The sequence below is a fragment of the Physeter macrocephalus genome, chromosome 18 (assembly GCF_002837175.3).
Source record: "Physeter macrocephalus isolate SW-GA chromosome 18, ASM283717v5, whole genome shotgun sequence".
Lineage (NCBI taxonomy): Eukaryota > Metazoa > Chordata > Mammalia > Artiodactyla > Physeteridae > Physeter > Physeter macrocephalus.
In genome coordinates this window covers 28,842,535-28,863,044 of record NC_041231.1, presented here as the reverse complement: position 1 = coordinate 28,863,044, position 20,510 = coordinate 28,842,535, and the positions used below count along the sequence as shown (strand labels likewise).

General features: G+C 38.1%; 1 protein-coding gene across 9 annotated transcripts in view; it reads right to left on the bottom strand.

Annotated features, from left to right (window-relative positions):
- MAGI1 (membrane associated guanylate kinase, WW and PDZ domain containing 1) overlaps positions 1–20,510 on the bottom strand; it is a 651,320-nt gene that overhangs the window by 106,892 nt on the left and 523,918 nt on the right. For 4 of the 9 annotated variants that reach the window (XM_028478786.2, XM_028478787.2, XM_028478784.2 and 1 more), the window contains exons 6-9: positions 13,812–13,894; positions 9,354–9,389; positions 4,092–4,149; positions 1,082–1,179 (exon numbers count right to left, since the gene is read on the bottom strand). In XM_028478786.2, coding sequence (XP_028334587.1) covers positions 1,082–1,179; positions 4,092–4,149; positions 9,354–9,389; positions 13,812–13,894 — 275 coding nt within the window. Of the gene's footprint in view, positions 1–1,081; positions 1,180–4,091; positions 4,150–9,353; positions 9,393–13,811; positions 13,895–20,510 lie in introns of all 9 variants that reach the window. The other 5 variants (XM_028478783.2, XM_024123825.3, XM_024123827.3 and 2 more) reach the window with 2 other exon arrangements.

Genomic DNA, 20,510 nt, shown 5'->3' with positions numbered 1-20,510 from the left:
ACCTAGGGGCAGGACAGGAATAAAGATGCAGATGTAGAGAATGTACTTGAGGACACGGGGAGGGGGAAGGGTAAGCTGGGACGAAGTCAGAGAGTGGCATGGACATATATACACTACCGAATGTAAAATAGATAGCTAGTGGGAAGCAGCCACATAGCACAGGGAGATCAGCTCAGTGTTTTGTGACCACCTTGAGGGGTGGGAGGGCGATGCAAGAGGGAGGAGATATGGGGATATATGTATATGTATAGCTGATTCACTTTGTGATACAGCAGAAACGAACACACCACTGTAACGCAATTATACTCCAATAAAGATGTTTAAAAAAAAAATTTAAAAGTTAAAAAAAGGTAAATCTATATTAAGTAGCATTGAAATTTGTGCAAGAAATATATTTAAGTGACAAAAACAGGTCACAAAACTAATACATATACAAATATATAATATTTTAATATATATAAATTATGATCTACTTTTTGTAAAAAGATGCATATTTGTACATCCCCAGAAAATTTCTGCACAGTGTTCATTGCTGAGAATGGGATGGGAGCCAGTAGGGCCTCCACTGGCTGAAATGGAGAACTTAAATGTTCTCCACTCCTGAATTGTTCTTATTTTTGTGACGAGAGTGAACTAACTTGTAATTTTTTAAAAGCACTGAAATTAACAGTGTTTTCTGATTCTTATATGTAATGTTCCTAAAATTAAAAGTTAGTTTCATACCCAGCACCTCCTCTTAAAGTGCTAAAAGTGGTTTGGATTTAGATACCAGGTGCTGTGCAAAAGCTACTGGGCACAAGGTAGTTCTTTCACCATCAGAACTGTTCTCCAAACTCACGGCAGCCCCTTTCTAAATTAGAGCGGAGATTGGGTGCTTTTAAACTGGGCCCCCCACTTTAGCTGTCCAGGTTGAGGGTATGGAATCTAGCAGAGGTTCTGCATTGGTCCCCGCCCTTGCAGGACACCAAGTCCCCAGCACCGCAAAGGACATGATGCTCGGGGCCAGTTCTGACCACACGGGGGTGTCAGCGCGCAGGCTTTGCCCGGAGCTCCTCGGCCCACAGATCACGGGAAAGCGAACCTTCTGGCTGCTGCTGCTGCTGCTGCCGTTGCTCCAGCTGCTTCTTCCGTTTGGCTTCTAGAACCGGGTTCTCATATTGTGTCTTCCTGTTGATGTGGCTGGAGCAGAAGGCAGATTGCATTCAGTTAGGAAACACTGCATCCCACAAGCAAAGAGCCAGTCAGTCCAAGTCCCTTGATTAGACCTGAGCAAAGCAGGTGGTCTGAGATGTTGAGCATCTTGTGTCAAAAAGCACAGTTAGGAAGATATAATAAAATAAAAACAAAAATGAATGGTTTCCATATACTGACTGCTTATTTGTACCAAGCACTGTGCTACCAGCTTTACATGCATTTTGTTTCAAAAATCTTCAACAAATACTGGGAGAGAGGTCCTATTTTTATTCCTATTTTATGGATAAGGAAAGGAAGTTTCTGAGCCGTTAAAAAACAGCTCACCTAACAAAACAGAACTAGTCGACAGTAAAGAGGATTCAAGCTCAGACTGGTCTGCTTTCAAGTCCCAGGATTATAACCACCGACTCTGCCAAATGCCCAAGGAATCACGTGACAGGAGGGTGTTTCTTTAATTCAACAAGAAGTCGATCATAGAATTATTTTAGAAGGAGATTAAAGTGAAGATGTGGTGTTGTCTGTAATACGTAATGCCAGAAATTCTGCGTAAATTTCTACAATAGAGTTCACGGAAGCATAAGCATTTCCCAAACGATCAAGTTAAAAGAAGGACTCTACTAACATCTGTCAACTATTCTGAGCAATAGGCATGGAGTCATGATTCAAAGGATAAGCCTCAGGCAAAAAGACTCCAAATGCAGCTAACCTAAGCAAATGTGATGTGTTCAAAGTGACAAAGACCCAGATACTTCAGATGGCTCCAAAACTAATAAGGCCAAGGCAAGATAAAAATACACACATACACACACACAAACGTATATATAAATCCAAATGCATATTTTTTTGCCATCATCTTATTTAGTGTATGTATATGTACATACACACATAGCACACAAACACAGAGACACACAAGCATAAACATATTCCTATCTTTTTTCCTTCACCAAAATCATACTTCATAAGAAGTTTGAAAATATTCCTATTATGTGATTATTTAGAACTCAAAATATTTTTTCAAGCCAGGCTTTATTTTTTAAAGACAGGCTTGTCAAGTAGGGTGGATAGACTGACTACCCTTAATTCCTATTATAGGACTACTTGTTTATTTCCTAATTCTGGTAGGCAATTTCATGCTAAGATATAGTCTAACATTCACAGGCACATGGATCTGAGAAGACAGGGAGGAGAACTGTATGGTAAGGTAACAACTCGCCCCTCACTCCAAGTCTCTTTATCCATCAAAGCTGTAGTCATCTATTCTTTTTCTCTTTTGATGCTCAAATTATTTGAGGGAGAACTCAAAACAAGCCCCAATTAGACAGGAGCCCCACTGTACATCTGTGAGAAAAATTATCTGTAGGGCACACAGAGGAATTTTATGAGGGTCAGAAAAACGACTAAGATCATCACCGTTCTTTTTCTTTTGAATTTTTTAAAATTAAAATTTTTTTTTATTGAAGCATAGTTGATTTACAATGTTGTGTTAATTACTGCTGTATAGCAAAGTGATTTGGTTATACATACATATATATATATATATATATATATATATATATACATACATCGTTCTTAAAAAAAATGTTCTTTTCCATCATGGTTTATCACAGGATACTGAACATAGTTCTCTGTGCCATACAGTAGGACTTTGCAGCTATCCATTCCATATGTAAAAGGCTACATCTGCTCACCGCAACCTCCCACTCCACCCCTCCCCCAATCCCCTCCCCCTTGGTAACCACCACTCTGCTCTCTATGTCTGTGATTCTGTTTCTGTTTCATAGTAGGTTCATTTGTGTCTTATTTTAGAGTCCACGTATAAGTAATATCATATGGTATTTGTCTTTCTCTTTCTGACTTACTTCACTTAGTATGATAATCTCTAGATGCATCATGTTGCTGCAAATGGCATTCAAGTTTGCCTTTCTAATGCCCCCAATCCCCAATCTTTCTGTTAGGTAAAGAGGTGGCAATGTGATTATTGACCAAAGACACTTGCTATATTGAACTCCTAATTTTTTACAATAAGATGCTGAGCATTTTATGGCCTCGCTTTGTTGCATCATACCTTTCTATCACCAGGGTATTATATGAATAACTTTTCATTGGTAGGATTTTGATGACAGAACATTTATATGGCATGTGTTTCTTTTGTAAGATCTTTTATTATTTATTACTCATCTTTCTCAGAGGAAATGATGTAAAACATTTTTTCAATGTTTACCCACTTAGGTTTATTTTCTTTGAGTGTCATCCTACCAATATATAGTTGTGATGAAAGGACCAAGTGTATGCCTCTTGCTAGAATAAGGTACATGGTAAAGAGGTAGTGATGAGGCTTTGAGACTCTTAGAAATGGAACAAAGGAGCCACAGGTATGGTAAAGGCAAAGAGGCTTACACAGTCTTGCCACTTAGGCTAGTTCTCAATTTCCTTCTTAATTGCAGCAGCATTTCGTTTATTATTTAGATCTGTCTGACTCTTCTGGAAAGTCTGAATGAATAAATAAATGATTACTGAGAACTTCAGACTTAAGCAGGGCAAGAAATAGGCAAAACTGATTCTTTTCCTGAAGATAAACAACCCATATTCAGTGTACTGACTCCTTGCTTTTCTCATTCATTCAACTAATACTTATTATTCAGTACCTGCCATAGGACAGGACTATTTTGGGCTTTGGTAATAACAGTGATAAAAAGAAGACATGAATACTGCCCTCATGAATTTTATAATATAATTTACCATCATTAGATTTGCTGAATATTTTTTCATTATAAAGTTAATATTATGTTACTATTATTATTCTGTTTGTACCTTATCACAATGGCAAACTCTGTTCAGCATAAATGTAAATAATTATGGAAGGGTGCAAGCTCAAATGTGTTTTAACAGGCACTTACTCTACATAGTAGATACCATAGACAGGGTCATCAATCTTTTCCCAACCAGCAGGCAGTTCTGAAAAAGAAAAGAACATTTAGAGCAAGAAGAGCATATTCTTGAAGAGCCTAAGGATTTTCAACAACTGGGTTAGGCAAAAAAAGAAAGACTCATAAAATAATGTCTTAAATCCAATTAAAACTGCATATCCTAACCAAAAAAAAAAAAAAAAAAAAAAAAAAGGAGTGAGAATTATTTTATTGGTGTATTTTTCTACACGAAGAGCAATTCTTTACTGATATTTTGCACAAGCAAGTGAAACTTAATAAAATACAGTCTCTGGTGCCTTCATTCTAAATAAACTATTAAATGAGATTTTAATGGAAATATAGTTAAGTTTTGCCTCGAACGCCTAGTTCCTATTTTAAATATTTGCAGTCTTCTCATTTTATTGCTAGACTACCTTATCACACAAGCAAAAATGGATGACTGTTTCCTTTCATTTTGAATACAACAGTGCCGTTTCTGATCTCCCTGGAATAAATTAAAATTTGCATCTTATTTTCTCCTTGTTCCTAATTAAAATGCTACTAAGTAAATAAAAACGGCCACCTGGAGTTGGATTTTTGAATTGCACACATCTATCACTCAATTGCTATATCTGGACAGGCCCATCTTCACCGGGGCTGTGCCTATGAAAGCAGAAACACAGGTCCTGCTCTCCAAGACTCACTACCTAAGGGGGTAGACTTTATTCCTTTAAATGTGGTGGTAAAATGGCATTGGGGGATATGTGTGCCTTTCTGAAAACTCAATTGTGCTCTACCGAACTTCATAAGGTTTCATATCAAAGGTTGTAACTTCATTAACTAGGTAATAGTGGGTTCTGTCATAATAAGAACCTACTGTGAAAAAGCCCACTGCACCAGATAATTTGGTGAAGGAAGCAACGACATCGTATTTTGCGTCATTAAACAATTCTTCAGGCAGAGCAGCAATTCTCCTTAAATTTTTCCTTTTTTTTGGGTTCAAGGTAAGAAATGGAGTCATGTGCACGTGCACACACACACACACACACACACACACACAGAGGCTAATTACTTAAAGTGTATGTTTTGCTCAGATTTGGCTGCATATCAAGAGACATTAATTTCATGGTTTTTGCTCCACATGTTATTTGTTTTCAAACAAAGAGACAGGTTCCCCCCTTTGCTTCCTTTTTTTAAACAAAACAAAACAAAACACTTAGCAGGTTTTAAGGAAGTCTTTGAATTCTGGGAGACATAAGCTACTAAAATGCAAGGCAGGGCCAACGTGCAGATGTTGATATAACTTGGCATTTTTATACACAGTGTCTTGCGGACTGATGCAAATCAAATGCCTGGGAAATGGTTTCCCCTTACAATGCTGGAAATTACCATTTAAATGCAAACGACCCAGGAAAACATTTCCAAAGAGTTGGGAAATCAGAAGACTAGAAAAATGCAAATTGGTGCCCACGCATACGCTTGTGCTGCCATGGGGCAGAAGAGTGAGTGGGTGTGAGGCGACCACATCATGTTTAACCAAACTTCTGTTCAAAATCTGCAACCTTAATATACGGTCTGATTATCTTTAGATAAAATAGGGAAAAAAATTAAGAATTCAATTCATTCCATTATTTGTCAAACATTTATTAGGTGTCTACTGTCTGCCTGAAGGTATGCTAGGTGCCAGGTACACAAAGATAATTACAAGTGCACCAGCTTGGCAGACAATTCACACATCACATGGTAAGTGCTTTGATGGAGGTCCAAGGAGGCTACAAGATAAGAAGCCACCTCTGAATTTGCCCTGTCACCTACTCAACAATTTACATACTAGAGTTGAGACACGCCCTGTCACCTACTCAACAATTTACATACGAGAGTTGAGACATGAGGTCAGTCACATGGTATTTCTGGACGTTTGTAAATTTAAACACATGTTCTGGGACAGATTAGCAAACTCCAGAAATGTTCCAGTTTTTCAAGCTAAAACTCATTTAAAATTGAAAAGATAGATTTCTCACTTCCCATGTGGTGATTAACTTAATAATAGGAATTAGTCTCTGAAAGCTTAAAATAGAAATGGGTCATCAATTTAAAAACAGAAGATGTTTGTCTTCCAATGTGCCATTTGGTTCTAAAAAGTTGAAAATGGCAGAAAATACTGAAGCCCAGAAATGATGGCGTTACAAATTTTCTTTTTCTAAAATACTCTAAAGATACATAGAGAGCCACACCCACATGTCTAACAACTGTCAGACATCAGAACAGTCTGTACAAGATGTCACTGAGATTTCAGGTGGCTCAGACCCTTTTGGGATTGTCCAGATCTTGGTTTGAACCTTAGCTCTAATGTTTTTTTTTTTTTTTTAACGTCTTTATTGGAATATCATTGCTTTACAATGCTGTGTTAGTTTCTGCTTTACAACAAAGTGAATCAGCTATACATACACATATATCCCCATATCTCCTCCCTCTTAGCCCTAATGTTTCATCAGTCTAGTGTGTGGCTAGTTACTTAACATCTCGAAACCACATCTTTGTCCTGGATTTACCTCAAAGGTCAACTGTAGACTTAATAAGGATGTTTGTGAAACCTTTTACACAGCACCTGGCACCTAAGCTCAGCTAATGGCAACTGTTCTAGGAAAGCCCAAAAGGAACTGGACAAATCTATATGGCCTGCTTTGCTTGCTGTTCCTACCACTAAAAATCTCATGTTGTACTCATCATCGCCATGGAAGTGAACATGGAGCAGACAAATGTTCCAAGAGTTGTGTCAGCACACAGACTGAAAGTCATGTTCACAGTCAGAGATATGGTTCTACACTGTAATTCAGTGTTGATTGGGAGGGGACCTCATTTCCCTGTCTCTGCCTCTCCTAGTTGGTTGTAGCACATGAATACTCTGTAATTTGAAAAGAAGGTTCTTCAAGTGCTTTTTCATTCTGGAGAGATTACTGCAGAAGATGTGATAAATTCTGCAAAACCAAAGTGCATAATGGAGCTAGTGATCCAGCCCAGACAAGAGTTCAGAAATGACAATTCTGCAATCAAATGATCTGTGTCCAACACCCAAGCCCACTGCCCCTGCCTCTCAGAGGCAGATTATAGAGAGAGTTTCCTTGTCACACCTGGAATCATACTGTTCATTGAAAACCTGACAGTTGCTATTGTTTGCAATTAGGATCCTCTTATTAAGAAAATGGGCAGTGAGCTTGTCAAAGGAATCTGAAGTGAATGCAAGGAAAAACTGTGTGTGCGTGTGCGTGTGTGTGTGTGTGTCTGTGAACAAGGACACATTTGGGCCATTTCTATTGTATACATGTTGCTCTCCTGCCCCATATTAAACACAAAAAGTATCATAAGGAAACACTGAAAAGTCCAACAAGAAAGAATTAGTTACTAAATCAGAAAACTGGCAAAAACAACATGTGCTGATCACAGGGACAAATATTAAGACACATTATTATTAAGTCTCCTCTTAAGCCCAATGAGAGCTCCTCTTTCAGCCCCTCTTTACAGGCAAGGAACAGGAAGCTAAGGGAAGATGAATGACTTGCCCAAGGTCACAGAGCCAGTAAGTGGCGGAACCCAGATATGAGTCTAGGCAACCTGCCCTGACCCCAGAGACAGCTCTCACTTCACCAAACCATCTCCCAGAACTGTGGCTCTGACCATGAGAAGGTAAGAAGGTAAGTAAGCCAGTAAAACTTACTTTGTAGAGTCTTTAACAGCACAGGAAAGTTTCCACAATGTTACAGATACATGAGAAAAGAAGACAGTTGATTCTTTCCTGAAAACTTCAACATTTAAGCTTCCACAGAAGCAAATAAGGCTGTGCCCCTATGCACAGTGGAATTATCTCACCAACTGCCCACACACAGTGGTGGGCACTCACACACATTAGTCAGGTGGCCAGAGTAGTTTAAATTGGTTCCACAAAGGATCGAGGCATTCATTTTTCATCTGGAAAAGCTAGTTTTGTCTTTTTCAATGATTTTATCTAATATCACTGGATTGATACTTTTTTTTTAATTTACAAAATGAGTTGCAGATTGTTCTATTACACAGGTTGAATCTCAAGTCATTCCTACCACAATGACCACAGGACAGTTTATTATACGTCTTTAAAAACAGATCTTTCGGGACTTCCCTGGTGGCGCATCGGTTAAACATCTGCCTGCCAATGCAGGGGACACGGGTTCGAGCCCTGGCCTGGGAAGATCCCACACGCCGTGGAGCAGCTAAGCCCGTGCACCACAACTACTGAGCCTGCGCTCTTGAGCCCGCGAACCACAGCTACTGAGCCCACGTGCCACAACTACTGAAGCCCGCTTGCCTAGAGGCCGTGCTCTGCAACAAGAGAAGCCACTGCAATGAGAAGCCCACGCACCGCAATGAAGAGTAACCGCCACTTGCCGCAATTAGAGAAAGCCCGTGCACAGCAACAAAGACCCAACACAGACAAAAATAAAAATAAATAAATAATTAAATTTATTAAAAAAAAAAAAAAAAAGCTGAACATAAAACATTTAACTTAGCTGGGAATATAATTCAATATATTCCAAGAGCAAAGATAAATGAGTTTGGCATTATCTGCTAATGTAAATTATTTCTGAACTGCAAGAGCTTGGACTAACCAAGACCTGATTTTCATTGACATACACACTCTGAGGAAAATGACACATATAAACCCAGCATCCGGTTTTCAAGCCATTCACTATGGTTACAAAGTCAACATGTAGCCTGTGACTGAGTAACAATATAATACTAGGACTTAGTACCCATTCAGTTAATCAGTGGAATTGTTGTACTGCTGTTACTCCCACTAAGATATTTCAGCTATTCTGGAAGATTTTTGTTTTGCTTTTCTGTATTCCCCATGGAGAAAGCCACCCACACCAAATAAATAAAGAAATGAGCCCGAGATAGATTACAGGAGAGTTCAAGGGACATGGCAAGCATCTATCCCTGTTTTTTCTTACTCTTCAATTTACGAGAGTATCTGGCACCGATCTGCTAAGTCTCATTCTAGTCCCAATTCCCTCAGACTTCTTCTTTGTAGACACAATATATTACAACTCTGTGTGATGTCTGCAGTCAGACACATGGGTTGTATACGATTGACCTTTCGTGGCTAAGCCGGAATGAAAATCATAATTGGAGAAGTGCAAACTAAAGAAACAGAGGGATTAAGCAAGTCACTGGGGACCAAAGCATCCAGGGCAAGTCATGCAGGCTGGGAGGGTTTACCTAGTTCACTGTCCAGCTCCTCCGTATGGATCCCTTCTTCTCCAAAGGAATAGCAGGAATGAGACAGAAAAGAGAGAAAGAAAAATTCAGACACCAGCACCAAGAAAAGAAACTCCCCTCAAGAAAAACAGCAGCAATCACATCCCTTTGTTTTGTCCTTACCTGCATTGTGGCTTATTTCACTGGCTGGACTACTCAACTCGAGACCTCAGTGTAAATCACAAAACGGGAAGAGCTGATATTGGCAACATAATTATATGGCTCATTTCCTTGCACGGCAAAATAGGGTTTGATTGGTTGTAAAAGATGACAAACACCTTTGCGGTTTCAACGTTCTTACGTGGGAAGTCACTTATTACAGGTCTTATTTCAAGCAAACAAAGCTGTTAGACCTTTCAATATTAGTCCTTTTTTAAAAATCCTTCAATAATCTTCTAATCAGCGAGGCAAAATTACTTAACTTATAAGTAATACCGCTGCCTGAAAAACGGAAGGCGAGGTCAAATTGAGAATACAGGTTCTAAGGTGAGCTACACTTCATCGTCTTTCAAAACGAGTTAGAAAAATGAACTATGTCAGCATGATATACATGGGGGAAGTGAGGCTTGAAGCCTGCCCCAAAAGGAGCAGTGGGAGACGGAGTTTACTTTGCATAAGATTTCTAACTCAAACAGCTCAGAAATAATAGAATGAAAATGTTCTCTGTAATTTCAGTGAGCAAAACAAGTCAAGATCCTCTCCATTCTTGACCGTCTCTGGCTGTCAGTAAAGCATTTTATTTTGACTGCGAAGAGAACACAGGACAGCACACAACACATCATGTCACAGACAGTCACTCCAGCTACACAGCGGGCGGCTATCCCCTCCACTCTAAGCTCCACAAACACAGGGATCAAGCCTGTTTTCACTACTGCAATATGTTCAGTGCCCACTGAAGTTTTTGATACATAATAGGTACCGAATATTTCTCAAACGGATGAATGAATGTATGAACAAATGAATCGATGATTGACTTTAGTCACCAACACGGCCCTACACACCTTGTAAACTCTTGATTTTAAAACTCTCCAACTGCCAACAATAAGGTTGACACTGGTATTGTTTCCTAAGAAGGGACTCTTATTTACATAAAATCATTCATGAAAATGGCCTTTTGGATATTATTTAAAATATCTTTGGGGGCACTCATTCATTTCCTCAATAACTCTTTAATGAGAACTACTGTGTGCCAGTCACTATGCCAGGTGACAGTGACATCGAAATGAGCACAATCAGGCACATCTCTATCTTTCTGGGAAAGGAAACATGGCCAGAGCTCACATAGATAAAAATTAAATTAAAACTGTGATAAGGGGCTTCCCTGGTGGCGCAGCGGTTGAGAGTCCACCTGCCGATGCAGGGGACGCGGGTTCGTGCCCCGGTCCGGGAAGATCCCACATGCCGCGGAGCCGCTGGGCCCGTGAGCCATGGCCGCGGAGCCTGCGCGTCCGGAGCCTGTGCTCCGCAACGGGAGAGGCCACAACGGTGAGAGGCCCGCGTACCGCAAAAAAAAAAAAAAAAAAAAACAACCAACAAACAAACAAACAAACAAAAAAAACAAAAAAAAAAAACTGTGATAAGTTCTCTGAAGTTAAGATACATAATAGACTGACCTAATCATATCTGGGGGCAAAGTCAGGGGAAGCGTCCCTGAGCTGTAATCTGAAGGTTATGCAAAATTTAACAAAAAGACTTAGAGTGAAAAATGACTAGAATTTAAGCTCTGCAAGAGCAGGGCTTCTTGTTTATTGGGTTCAATGATACATCTGAAATTCCCAGAATGCACTGGACACAGAGAAGGCATTCAATAGTTATTTGTGGAATGTAAGAGTATTCTAAGAAGGGAGAACTGCACATCTAACTATCACGGAGCAGGAGCTCGATGAGGACTCATGGGGATGAAGGACAGAGTACGGGTTGGAACGAGAGTCAGACAAGCTTAGAGACTGAACCACAGAGAGCTTGGAGATACAAGCTATGGACTTGGCATTTACTGAACAGACCAGAGCCATTAAACAGGGCTTGAGGCAGTGGTGATAACACAAAGACATTTTAAAAAACTGCTCTGAGTACAGTGCAAGAAGGAGAGTGGGCAAGAGTCTGGGTGGAAGATGAGCATGACCTTGACCAGCATGGTAGAGAGAGTGAAGAAAATGGAGAATGGATTCCAGAGACATTTGGGAGGCAAGGCGAACTCAATTGGTAGTACATGGGTTAGAAGTGGGTGTTAAGAAAACTAAAACGTCATGAGGGACTCTTAAGTATGTATGAATTCACCCTTCACTGAGATGGGGAATACTTACAGAAGACCAGATTTGGGGTGGAGGTGGAATCATTAGTTGGGTTTTAATCAGAATGAGTTAAAAGTCTCTTTGAGACAAACAGTGTTATTAAAGATTAAAATACTGGCCTGAAGCTCAAAGGCAAGGTAGAAGGCCTCTAAGTGAACTACTAAAACACGGAAATAACAACAGGAATTATACACTCAAGATCAAAATCCAAACTAGTTTCTGACTTTTTCGAGTTAGGAAAAAGAAAATAGAACATTTTTACAATAAGTATGATGCCATACTGTTACATTTGATATGCATGTGACCTACAGAGAATAGAAAGAAACACAGGAACAATATGGTGACCAACAATGTGATTCTTCTTTGTGTCATGATATAAAAAACAATACAAGGCAGCTTTGTGGTAACTGGCAAGAGAAAAGGCAAATATGGGAACTGATACTCGCGATTGTGGTATAATCTGGTTATATAGTTATAACATTTGTGTATAAAGGCACACAGACATACATATAGTTTCTAGCAGAAAAAGAATATATGAATGCTAATGGTGAATGGACAATTACTAAGCATTTGGTATGAATACATACTTGTTCCAAAGGGAATAACATTAACACCAGTGACATGAATTCTAAGAACTAAAAATGACCAGCATTGTTAATAAAAACATTCAGTAATTCTACTCAATACTTTTACTCCATTTTTCTCAGTAAAAGCTACTGGAGCCTTCTATTATCTATAAAATTATATTAACAGGCATTTTCATACATTCCCAGTATAATTATAATGGATACTGACATTGAAGATCTGATGGTAATAAGAGGGCCTAAAATGGCTTCAAAATCATCAGGCATCAAATACAGATTAAATTTTGTTCAAAAAGTTTTATGGTTGGATGTATTTTATGTTCTGAACTTTGAAAACTGGTCACCTCTGTATTATATATTAAATAGAATATGTGAATAATCAGGACAGTCCATTATCCTTAAGCATGCAAATTAATGCAGCTCCCACGCCTGTTCCGTTTCTTCTTCAGGACTCAGCAACCAAAATAAAACGAGCCTCTCAGCTATGCCTCCTCAGTCAGAAGGATTTGTATTTCCAGTTGAAGTCACCCAGCTAAACATGAACATGCAATTCTATGTTCATTCCATGTAATCTGTGATCCACATATATTCTGGAGTGTAAGGTTTTGACAGGATCATATTTTACTGGCTTACATTTTCAAACAAACCTCAAATTTATACGGACAACAATTCTGCCCCATAGGATAAATTAATAAAGTTTCACTATCTTACAGTAAAATGTGTATTCAAAATTATACTACTAATTCAAATGCCAGAAATCAATAATGAGTAGCAAAGCAAGCCATTTCCCTTTTAATTCGTCCATGTCAAAAAGCAATTTTGGTAGAACTTAGGAGAGACTGAAAGGGAACACATTTGTTCCATCTTAATTTTTTTTTCCTTTTGCAAAAGGAATTAGAAATTCCAAAGCCTTGAAATAAACTTTTCTTTTTTATGATAGTAACTCTTATAGACAATTGATTCTTTTTTCTTTTAATTAACAGGGAGAGTGGGGCTCAGTCTCTTTTGTGGAAGAATAGACTTTCTCATATTTAGGATATACTCTAAGTCACACACAGATTCCTAATCACAACAAAATCTGCTTTCTTTATGCTAAACCTGGAGGAAAAATCAAATTATGAAGCATGAAGAGTTCAAGGAAAGTTCCTGCTCTTTTTTTTTTCTCTAAGACTGTCACAATATATGATTAGCGTCCAATAAGTAAGTGATCAGAGCATCTTTGGTTTCTAAATTCCTAGAGACTTTCTAGAATTTTCTCCAAGTTCCTGAAGGCACAGGTTGCATCTACATTTGAATAGTTTCTGACTGTGCTGAAGTTCTGTTTCTAACAGAGAACTGAGGATGCCTTTATGTTTAAACAAATCGCTCTTTGAAAACAATTTTGCCGATTTCTCTCCTGCTTTTGGAAACCATAGTGCACTTACTAGAAACTGGATTACCTTTCAAAAACCCATTGTTAGAAACCCGGTTGACCTTGCTACAACGCTTTAAAATTTGCATGTGTGAACAAGCCCCCGTAAACCCAGACCTTCCTAGCTCCTTACCATCATCTTCACACTCTTCCAGAGGCTTCTGCTGCTTGTTCAGGCACCGAGGGTCTAACCAAGATGTTGTTTTTGTGTTATGGCTGAAATCCAGAAACAAAAACAAGAAATATGTTTGAAAAGAAAAAAAAAATGTAAAAAGCTCAGTGACAGAAGATTTAAACAGTCTTGAACATTTACTCTCTTCTACCAAAGAAAAGATACTGTCTAATAGCAAACCGAGGCCAGAAGAGAGCCCCGGTTTGGAATTGTGAAATGGCTTGAAGCGGGTCTTAGGGAGGCTGCTTCCTTACCCTAAGACATCACCATTCCATCATGGAAAGCTTAAAATGTAATACCAGCTTTATTTTTGAAAACTGAGCTCCAAATCATACCCCTTGTCTATACGGCCTACTCTTGTCTAGGCTTATTTTAGTCTTCACATTTGTCAAAGAGCGCATTCCAATTTATTTTCAATTTGTCTATGACTTAAACGTTGGATGCTGGAATTCACAAAGAAGGCTGCTATTTCACTCGTTATGTTACATGAGAATTTCCATGACTGTGTGAAACTACCTCAATTCAAGCAAGTGGCTCGAAGCTGCTAAGACATATTCATCACAGTATCTTAAATTATGCTTCAGACATAGTGAAGGCAACCCCAAATTACCTATCACAAATCGAACCGAGACCAAGGAAAAGCTTGGAAAAGCTGCACATGACACCCCACTTCCTTCTGGAGGGTCTAGCCCAACCAGAGAGGAAGTGTTTCAATAGACACTGTTGCCCTTCAGTCATGTTAGAAATGCCGGGAGAATGACTGGGAGAATTGACCAGAAGCATATCTGGGACAAAATTCTGCTTGAGCAAACAGTCCACTCTATGCAAACTAAATAAGAGGAGCAAAGAACTACAAGTCCAGTAGTTCAAGCTGCAAACCAAAAACGGAACAAAGAAAATTTTTAAAAAAAAAAATTTTTTTTCGAAGTTTACATAGTAATCTAAAGTCTGAAGTTTTGGTTGTAAATACATTGAAAAAATTATCAGTTTTTAATTTTAGATTCAAATCTTATTCATTGTTGGGAAAAAATTGAGGCTTAAGCGAAAAACAGAATGTGCAAATGTCTACAGACATTATGTCAACTGTGTTAGAAGAAAAAAACCAATGAAAGGTAATAGTTATAACTAGGATCACCAACAGTACTTATTTGTCCACTTAGAACTATCATAATCTGTTATGTCATTTACATATAAATTACAATTTACTTAATCCTTACAAGAACTCTATGAGAGGAGCATTGTTAGTATTAAAATGATTACTCCCCATCCTCCACATGGGAAAACTGAGGACAAAGATGTGAAGAAACTTGCCCAAGGACACCCTGCTGATGCACGGAATCAAAACCAGGGAGTCCTGCACTAGAACCCATGGTCTTGGCTATTCCTACATAGTAGGAGTGCAAAAATGGTCACTGATGGGAGGGAAGATTATGTGTGATATTTTAAAAAACACTTTTTTATCTCAAGATAATTGTAGATTCACATGCAGTTATAAGAACGAACAAAGAGAGATTCCACATCCCCCCTTACCAAGATGCCACCAACGGTAACATCTTGCAAAACTATAATACAAAGTCACAACCAGGATACTGACAGCCAGTCAATATATGGAACATTTCCATCATCACAGGATTTTTCATGTTGCCCTTTGATAGCCACACCTGGTTACCTTACAATCCCTCCCTCCAAAACCCATTTTTAATCCCTGGCAACCACTAATCTGTTCGCCATGTCCATACTTCTGTCATATCAAAAATGTAATATAAATGAAATCATATAGTATGTAATCTTTTGGGATTTGCATTTTTCATTCAGCATAATTCTCCTCGAGATTGTTGCATACATCAATAATTAATTCTTTTTACTGCTGAGTAGTATTCCATGGCATGAATGTACTACACTTTAACCACTGAAGTACATCTGGGTGGCTTCCAGTTTTTCGCTATTTGGAATAAATCTACTATAAACATTTATTCACAAGCTTTTGTGTGAATATAAGTGTTCACTCTTCTAGACAAATGTGCAATGGCTGGGTCGTATGGTAATTGCAATGCTTAGTTTAAGAAACGGCCAAACTGTTTTCGGAATACCACACAATTTTACATACCCACAAGCAATGTGTGAGTGATATAGTTTCTCTGCATCTTCACCATCATTTAGTGTTGTTACTATTTTTTATTTTAGCCATCCTAATAGCTATATATATACCTATGATATCTTTGTGGTTTTAATTTGCATTTCTCTAATGGCTAATGATGTTGAACATCTTTTCATGTACTTATTTGCCACCCATATATCTTCTTCATTAAAATGTCTGTTCATGTCTTTAGTTCATTTTCTAACTGGATTTTTTTTTTTAACTGTTGAGTTTTGAGAGGTCTTTTTATATTCTAGATACCAGTCCATTTTGAGATGTGGGGTTTATAAATATTTTCTCCCTGTCTGTAGTTTGTCTTTTTGTTTTCTTAACAGTCTTCTGCAAAGCAAGTTTTCATTTTGATGAAGCTGAATTGATCAATTATTCCTTTTAGGATCATGTTTTTGATGTCAAGTCAAAGAACCCCTTGCCTATTACTAGGTCTCAAAGATTTTCTATGTTTTTTTTCCCCCTAAAAGTTCTATTACTTTACATTTTGTACTTTATGATGAGCTATTCTGAGTTAATTTTTTTTTTTTTCTAAGACATTAGGTTTAGGTTGAGGTTAATTTATTTGCTTCCGGCTATACACTTGTGCTCCAGCACCATTTTATTGAAAAGGCTCTCTTCCTTACATTGAATTACTTTTGCATTCTTTGTTGAAAATCGGTTGGACACGCTTGTGGGTCTGTTTCTGGGTTCCATTGACCTATGTGTCTATTTCTTCACCAATACCACACAGCTTTTATTACTGTGGCTATATAATGAGCCTTGATATAAGGCAGACTGATTACTGTGATTTCATTCTTCTTTTCCAAAACTGTTTTACCTATTCTAGTTCCTTTGCCTTTCTATATAAATTTTAGAATAAACTTGTCTATACTAACAAAAAGCCTGAGATTTCCAGAGGATTTATATTAAACCCGTACACACATTTGGGGAGAACTGACATCTTTACTATACCAATTCTGAGTCTTTCAATCCATGAATAGAGTCGGTCTCTCCATTTATTTAGACTTTCTTTGATTTCTTTCATCAGTATTTTGTAGTTTACAGCATACAAAATCCTATACGTTTCATTAGATTTATACCTAAGTGGCGTTTTTTTAAAAGTAAATGTGAATTATATTTTCTTTTGAATTTTGTTGTCTGTTTGTTCATTGTTAGTATATAGATATACAACTGATGCTTGTATGCTTATCTTTTACCTTGCTGAACACATTTATTCTAGAACTGTCCTGTACATTTCTGGTGATTTTCTAGATAGATAATCAATCTGTGTGTCTTTTCTTTTATTTAGGGCTAGAATTACAGTAAAATGTTGAATAGGAGTGGTAAGAGATAATATCCTTGGCTTATTCCCCATCTTGCAGGGCAAATTTTTTGTCTTTCACCGTTAAGTATAATGTTAGCTGTAGGTTTTTTAAAGATGTTCTTTATGAAGTCAAGAAATTTCCCTATGTTCTTATTTTCCTGAGAAATTTTTATCATGAACGAATGAATTCTGTCAAATACTTTGTGTCAATGAAAAAGATCATGTGATTTTTTTTTTTTCTTTACTGGGGTCTTAATATGGTGGATTACATTGATTAATTTTTCAAATACTGAACCAGTCTTGTATCCCTGGAATAATTCCCACTTGGGCATGGTGTATAATTCTTTTTCTGTATTATTGATTACTATTTGCTAAAATTTTGTTATAGGCTTTTGCAACTATATTCAAGAGGATATTGCTCTGCAGTTTTCTTTTTTTTTTTCGTGGATTATCCTTGTTTGATTTTGGTAACAATGTAATACTAGCTTCTTAAACATAATTGGGAAGTGTTCCTCCTCTTCTATTTTCAGGAAGAAATTGTGTAGAAATTTAATTCTTCTTTGAACGGTTCTCCAGTGAAACCATTTGGTTTCTAGAATTTTCTTTTTCAAGAGTTTATAAATTATAAATTCATTAGGGCTATTTAAATTACCTATTCCATATTGGATGAGTTGTGGTAGTTCGTGCTTCTCAAAGAATTTCGTCTATTTCAACTAAGTTGTCAAATTTATATGTCCACACTTTCTGACAGCATTTTCGCATCTTTCTGATGTCTTCAGGGTCTGCAGTGATTCTTTGTTTAAATTTTCATATTGGTAATTCACATCTTCTCTAATTTTTTCTTTGTCAATTTTGCTAGAGGTTCTTCAATTTTATTAATCTTTTTGAAGAATCAGCTGGTTGTTTCATTGATTATCTCTGTTTTTGCTTTTGATTTCATTAATTTCTGCCCTTCATTATTTCCTTCCACTTATTTCACATTTAGTTTGCTTTTCTTTTCTAAGCTCTTAAATTGGGGGCTCAGATTGTTGATTAGAGACTTTTCCTCTTTTCTAATATATATGTGTAGTGCTATAAATTTACCTCTCATCACTGCTTTGGCTGTATCCCACCCAAGAGGGTGAGGAGTTCCTTGTTACTACTGGGTAGAGATGGGAGTTCCAGCTCCACACTAGGCCTCTTCTGACACCAGCTTGGCTGGGAGGGGTAGCAGTGCCTTATTACTGTTCCTAACTTGGCTTCCACTAACTCTCTGAGGAGGCTGGGGGCCACTTTACCACTGATGGTAAAAATGCTGACTCTTCACCAAACCTCCTCTGCCACTACCTCGGTGGGGAGAGACGCTGCCTTGTTACCACCACGTCAGGATGGGCATCCAGGCTCCCCCATCGTGGTCTCCATTGAACTTCGATGAAGAAAGGGGGAGTGCTCATTACTGCCTGGCTACAAAGTCCCAGTTATCTTCTGAGCCTTTTTGGACACCACACTTGCAGGGAGGTTTGAGATCCTAGTTACATCCTGTGAAGGGTAGAGGACTAGGCTTCTCATCTGATCTTTGCTGGCAGAGATGGGAGCACAGGCTTTTGTGTCTTGTTGGCTGAAGCCCAGCACTTATTGAATAAAAGCTTCCTGCCTTGCAGTATACCCCTTCCTGGTCCTCTGGCTAGAGAGAGTAGGCTTTTGTGCGGGCTTTGTTTTTTGGTCTCCACTTGTTGGTGTTTCTGAGTTACTGGCTTCTTCAGATCCAAGTCTGGGTTATATGAGGTAAAAAGAAAACTCAGGGAACACACCACCTGTCATTTCTGTGATCCCAAGTTCCCCAACCAGTCTGACTTATTTTTATCTCCTTTCGAAGTCTTCTTATGTTCATTTTCTTTATAATATCCAGAGTTTGTAAGTCCATGCTTACTTTTCTAATGTTCTTCAATTCCGGTATTTCTTAGATTTCCCATAAACTGTAAAGCTAACATAGACACATATATGTAAAACAAGGTAGATCTGATTCTATAGAAATTTAACTTGCTATTCAATGTAAGATACTCTAAGATGAAGTTCTTCAGAATGAAGGACACCCGAAAACTCATTAACCAGGATATATAATTTAGGCTAAAATAAAAAATGGTGTGTATCTAATAATTTAATATCTACGGAACTTGATAGCTGCAGACCAAATCACAGAGTTGTCATAATAAGCCATACTTTTGCATAAATTTTCTATTCAACAATAGGCCAATGAAGATTGGCCTAGCATTGGTTAAAAGCTAAATTAGGTTATGAAAAGTAAGCAAATCACTGTACTCTCCTATAAATCAGCCACAGTCTTGGGTCTTTACTAACCATTTTTACTAAGCACAGTCCTCACTAACCATCATAATAACCAACTTTCTTTTTCCAAATTCATCAAGTCAGTCTTGAGCAAAACTATAGATACATTCTTTTTCTTCTTTATAAATTTATTTTATTTATTTTTAATTTTTGGCTGCATTGGGTCTTCGTTGCTGCACGCAGGCTTTCTCTAGTTGTGGTGAGCGGGGGCTACCCTTTGTTGCGGTGTGCAGTGCATGGGCTTCTCACTGCGGTGGCTTCTCCTGTTGCAGAGCATGGGTTCTAGGTGCACAGGCTTCAGTAGTTGCAGTGTGCGGGCTTCAGTAGTTGTGGCACGAGGGCTCGGTAGTTGTGGCTCATAGGCTCTAGAGCGCAGGCTCAGTAGTCGTGGCACACGGGCTTAGTTGCTCTGTGGCATGGGGGATCTTCCCAGACCAGGGCTCGAACCCGTGTCCCCTGCATTGGCAGGCAGATTCTTAACCACTGGGCCACCAGGGAAGCCCCTATCGATACATTCTTTTCTAAAACTTTGAGTTTCACATATTACTCTGTACTAGGAATTCCTCTGTTATATTTTCCTTTGCTCAACATAATTTTTCCTTACTAATGGACATAACTTTAAAGGCAATTTATTGCAAAAGTTAAGTACAAAATTCTAAGCTTATAGTTGACATCCATTTTTATAACATTTAAACTCCTCTGTGGTAACCAAATGATGATGATAAAAATGGTAACAGTAACAATAATGCTCAGTAATTAATACTAGCCCACGCTTTACATCCATTACCTCATCTAACTCTCACGAAAATCTGACAAGGTAGGCATGATCCACAACATTCATGTTCTTCAACACACAGGGAAAACTGAGATGCAGAGAGGCAAA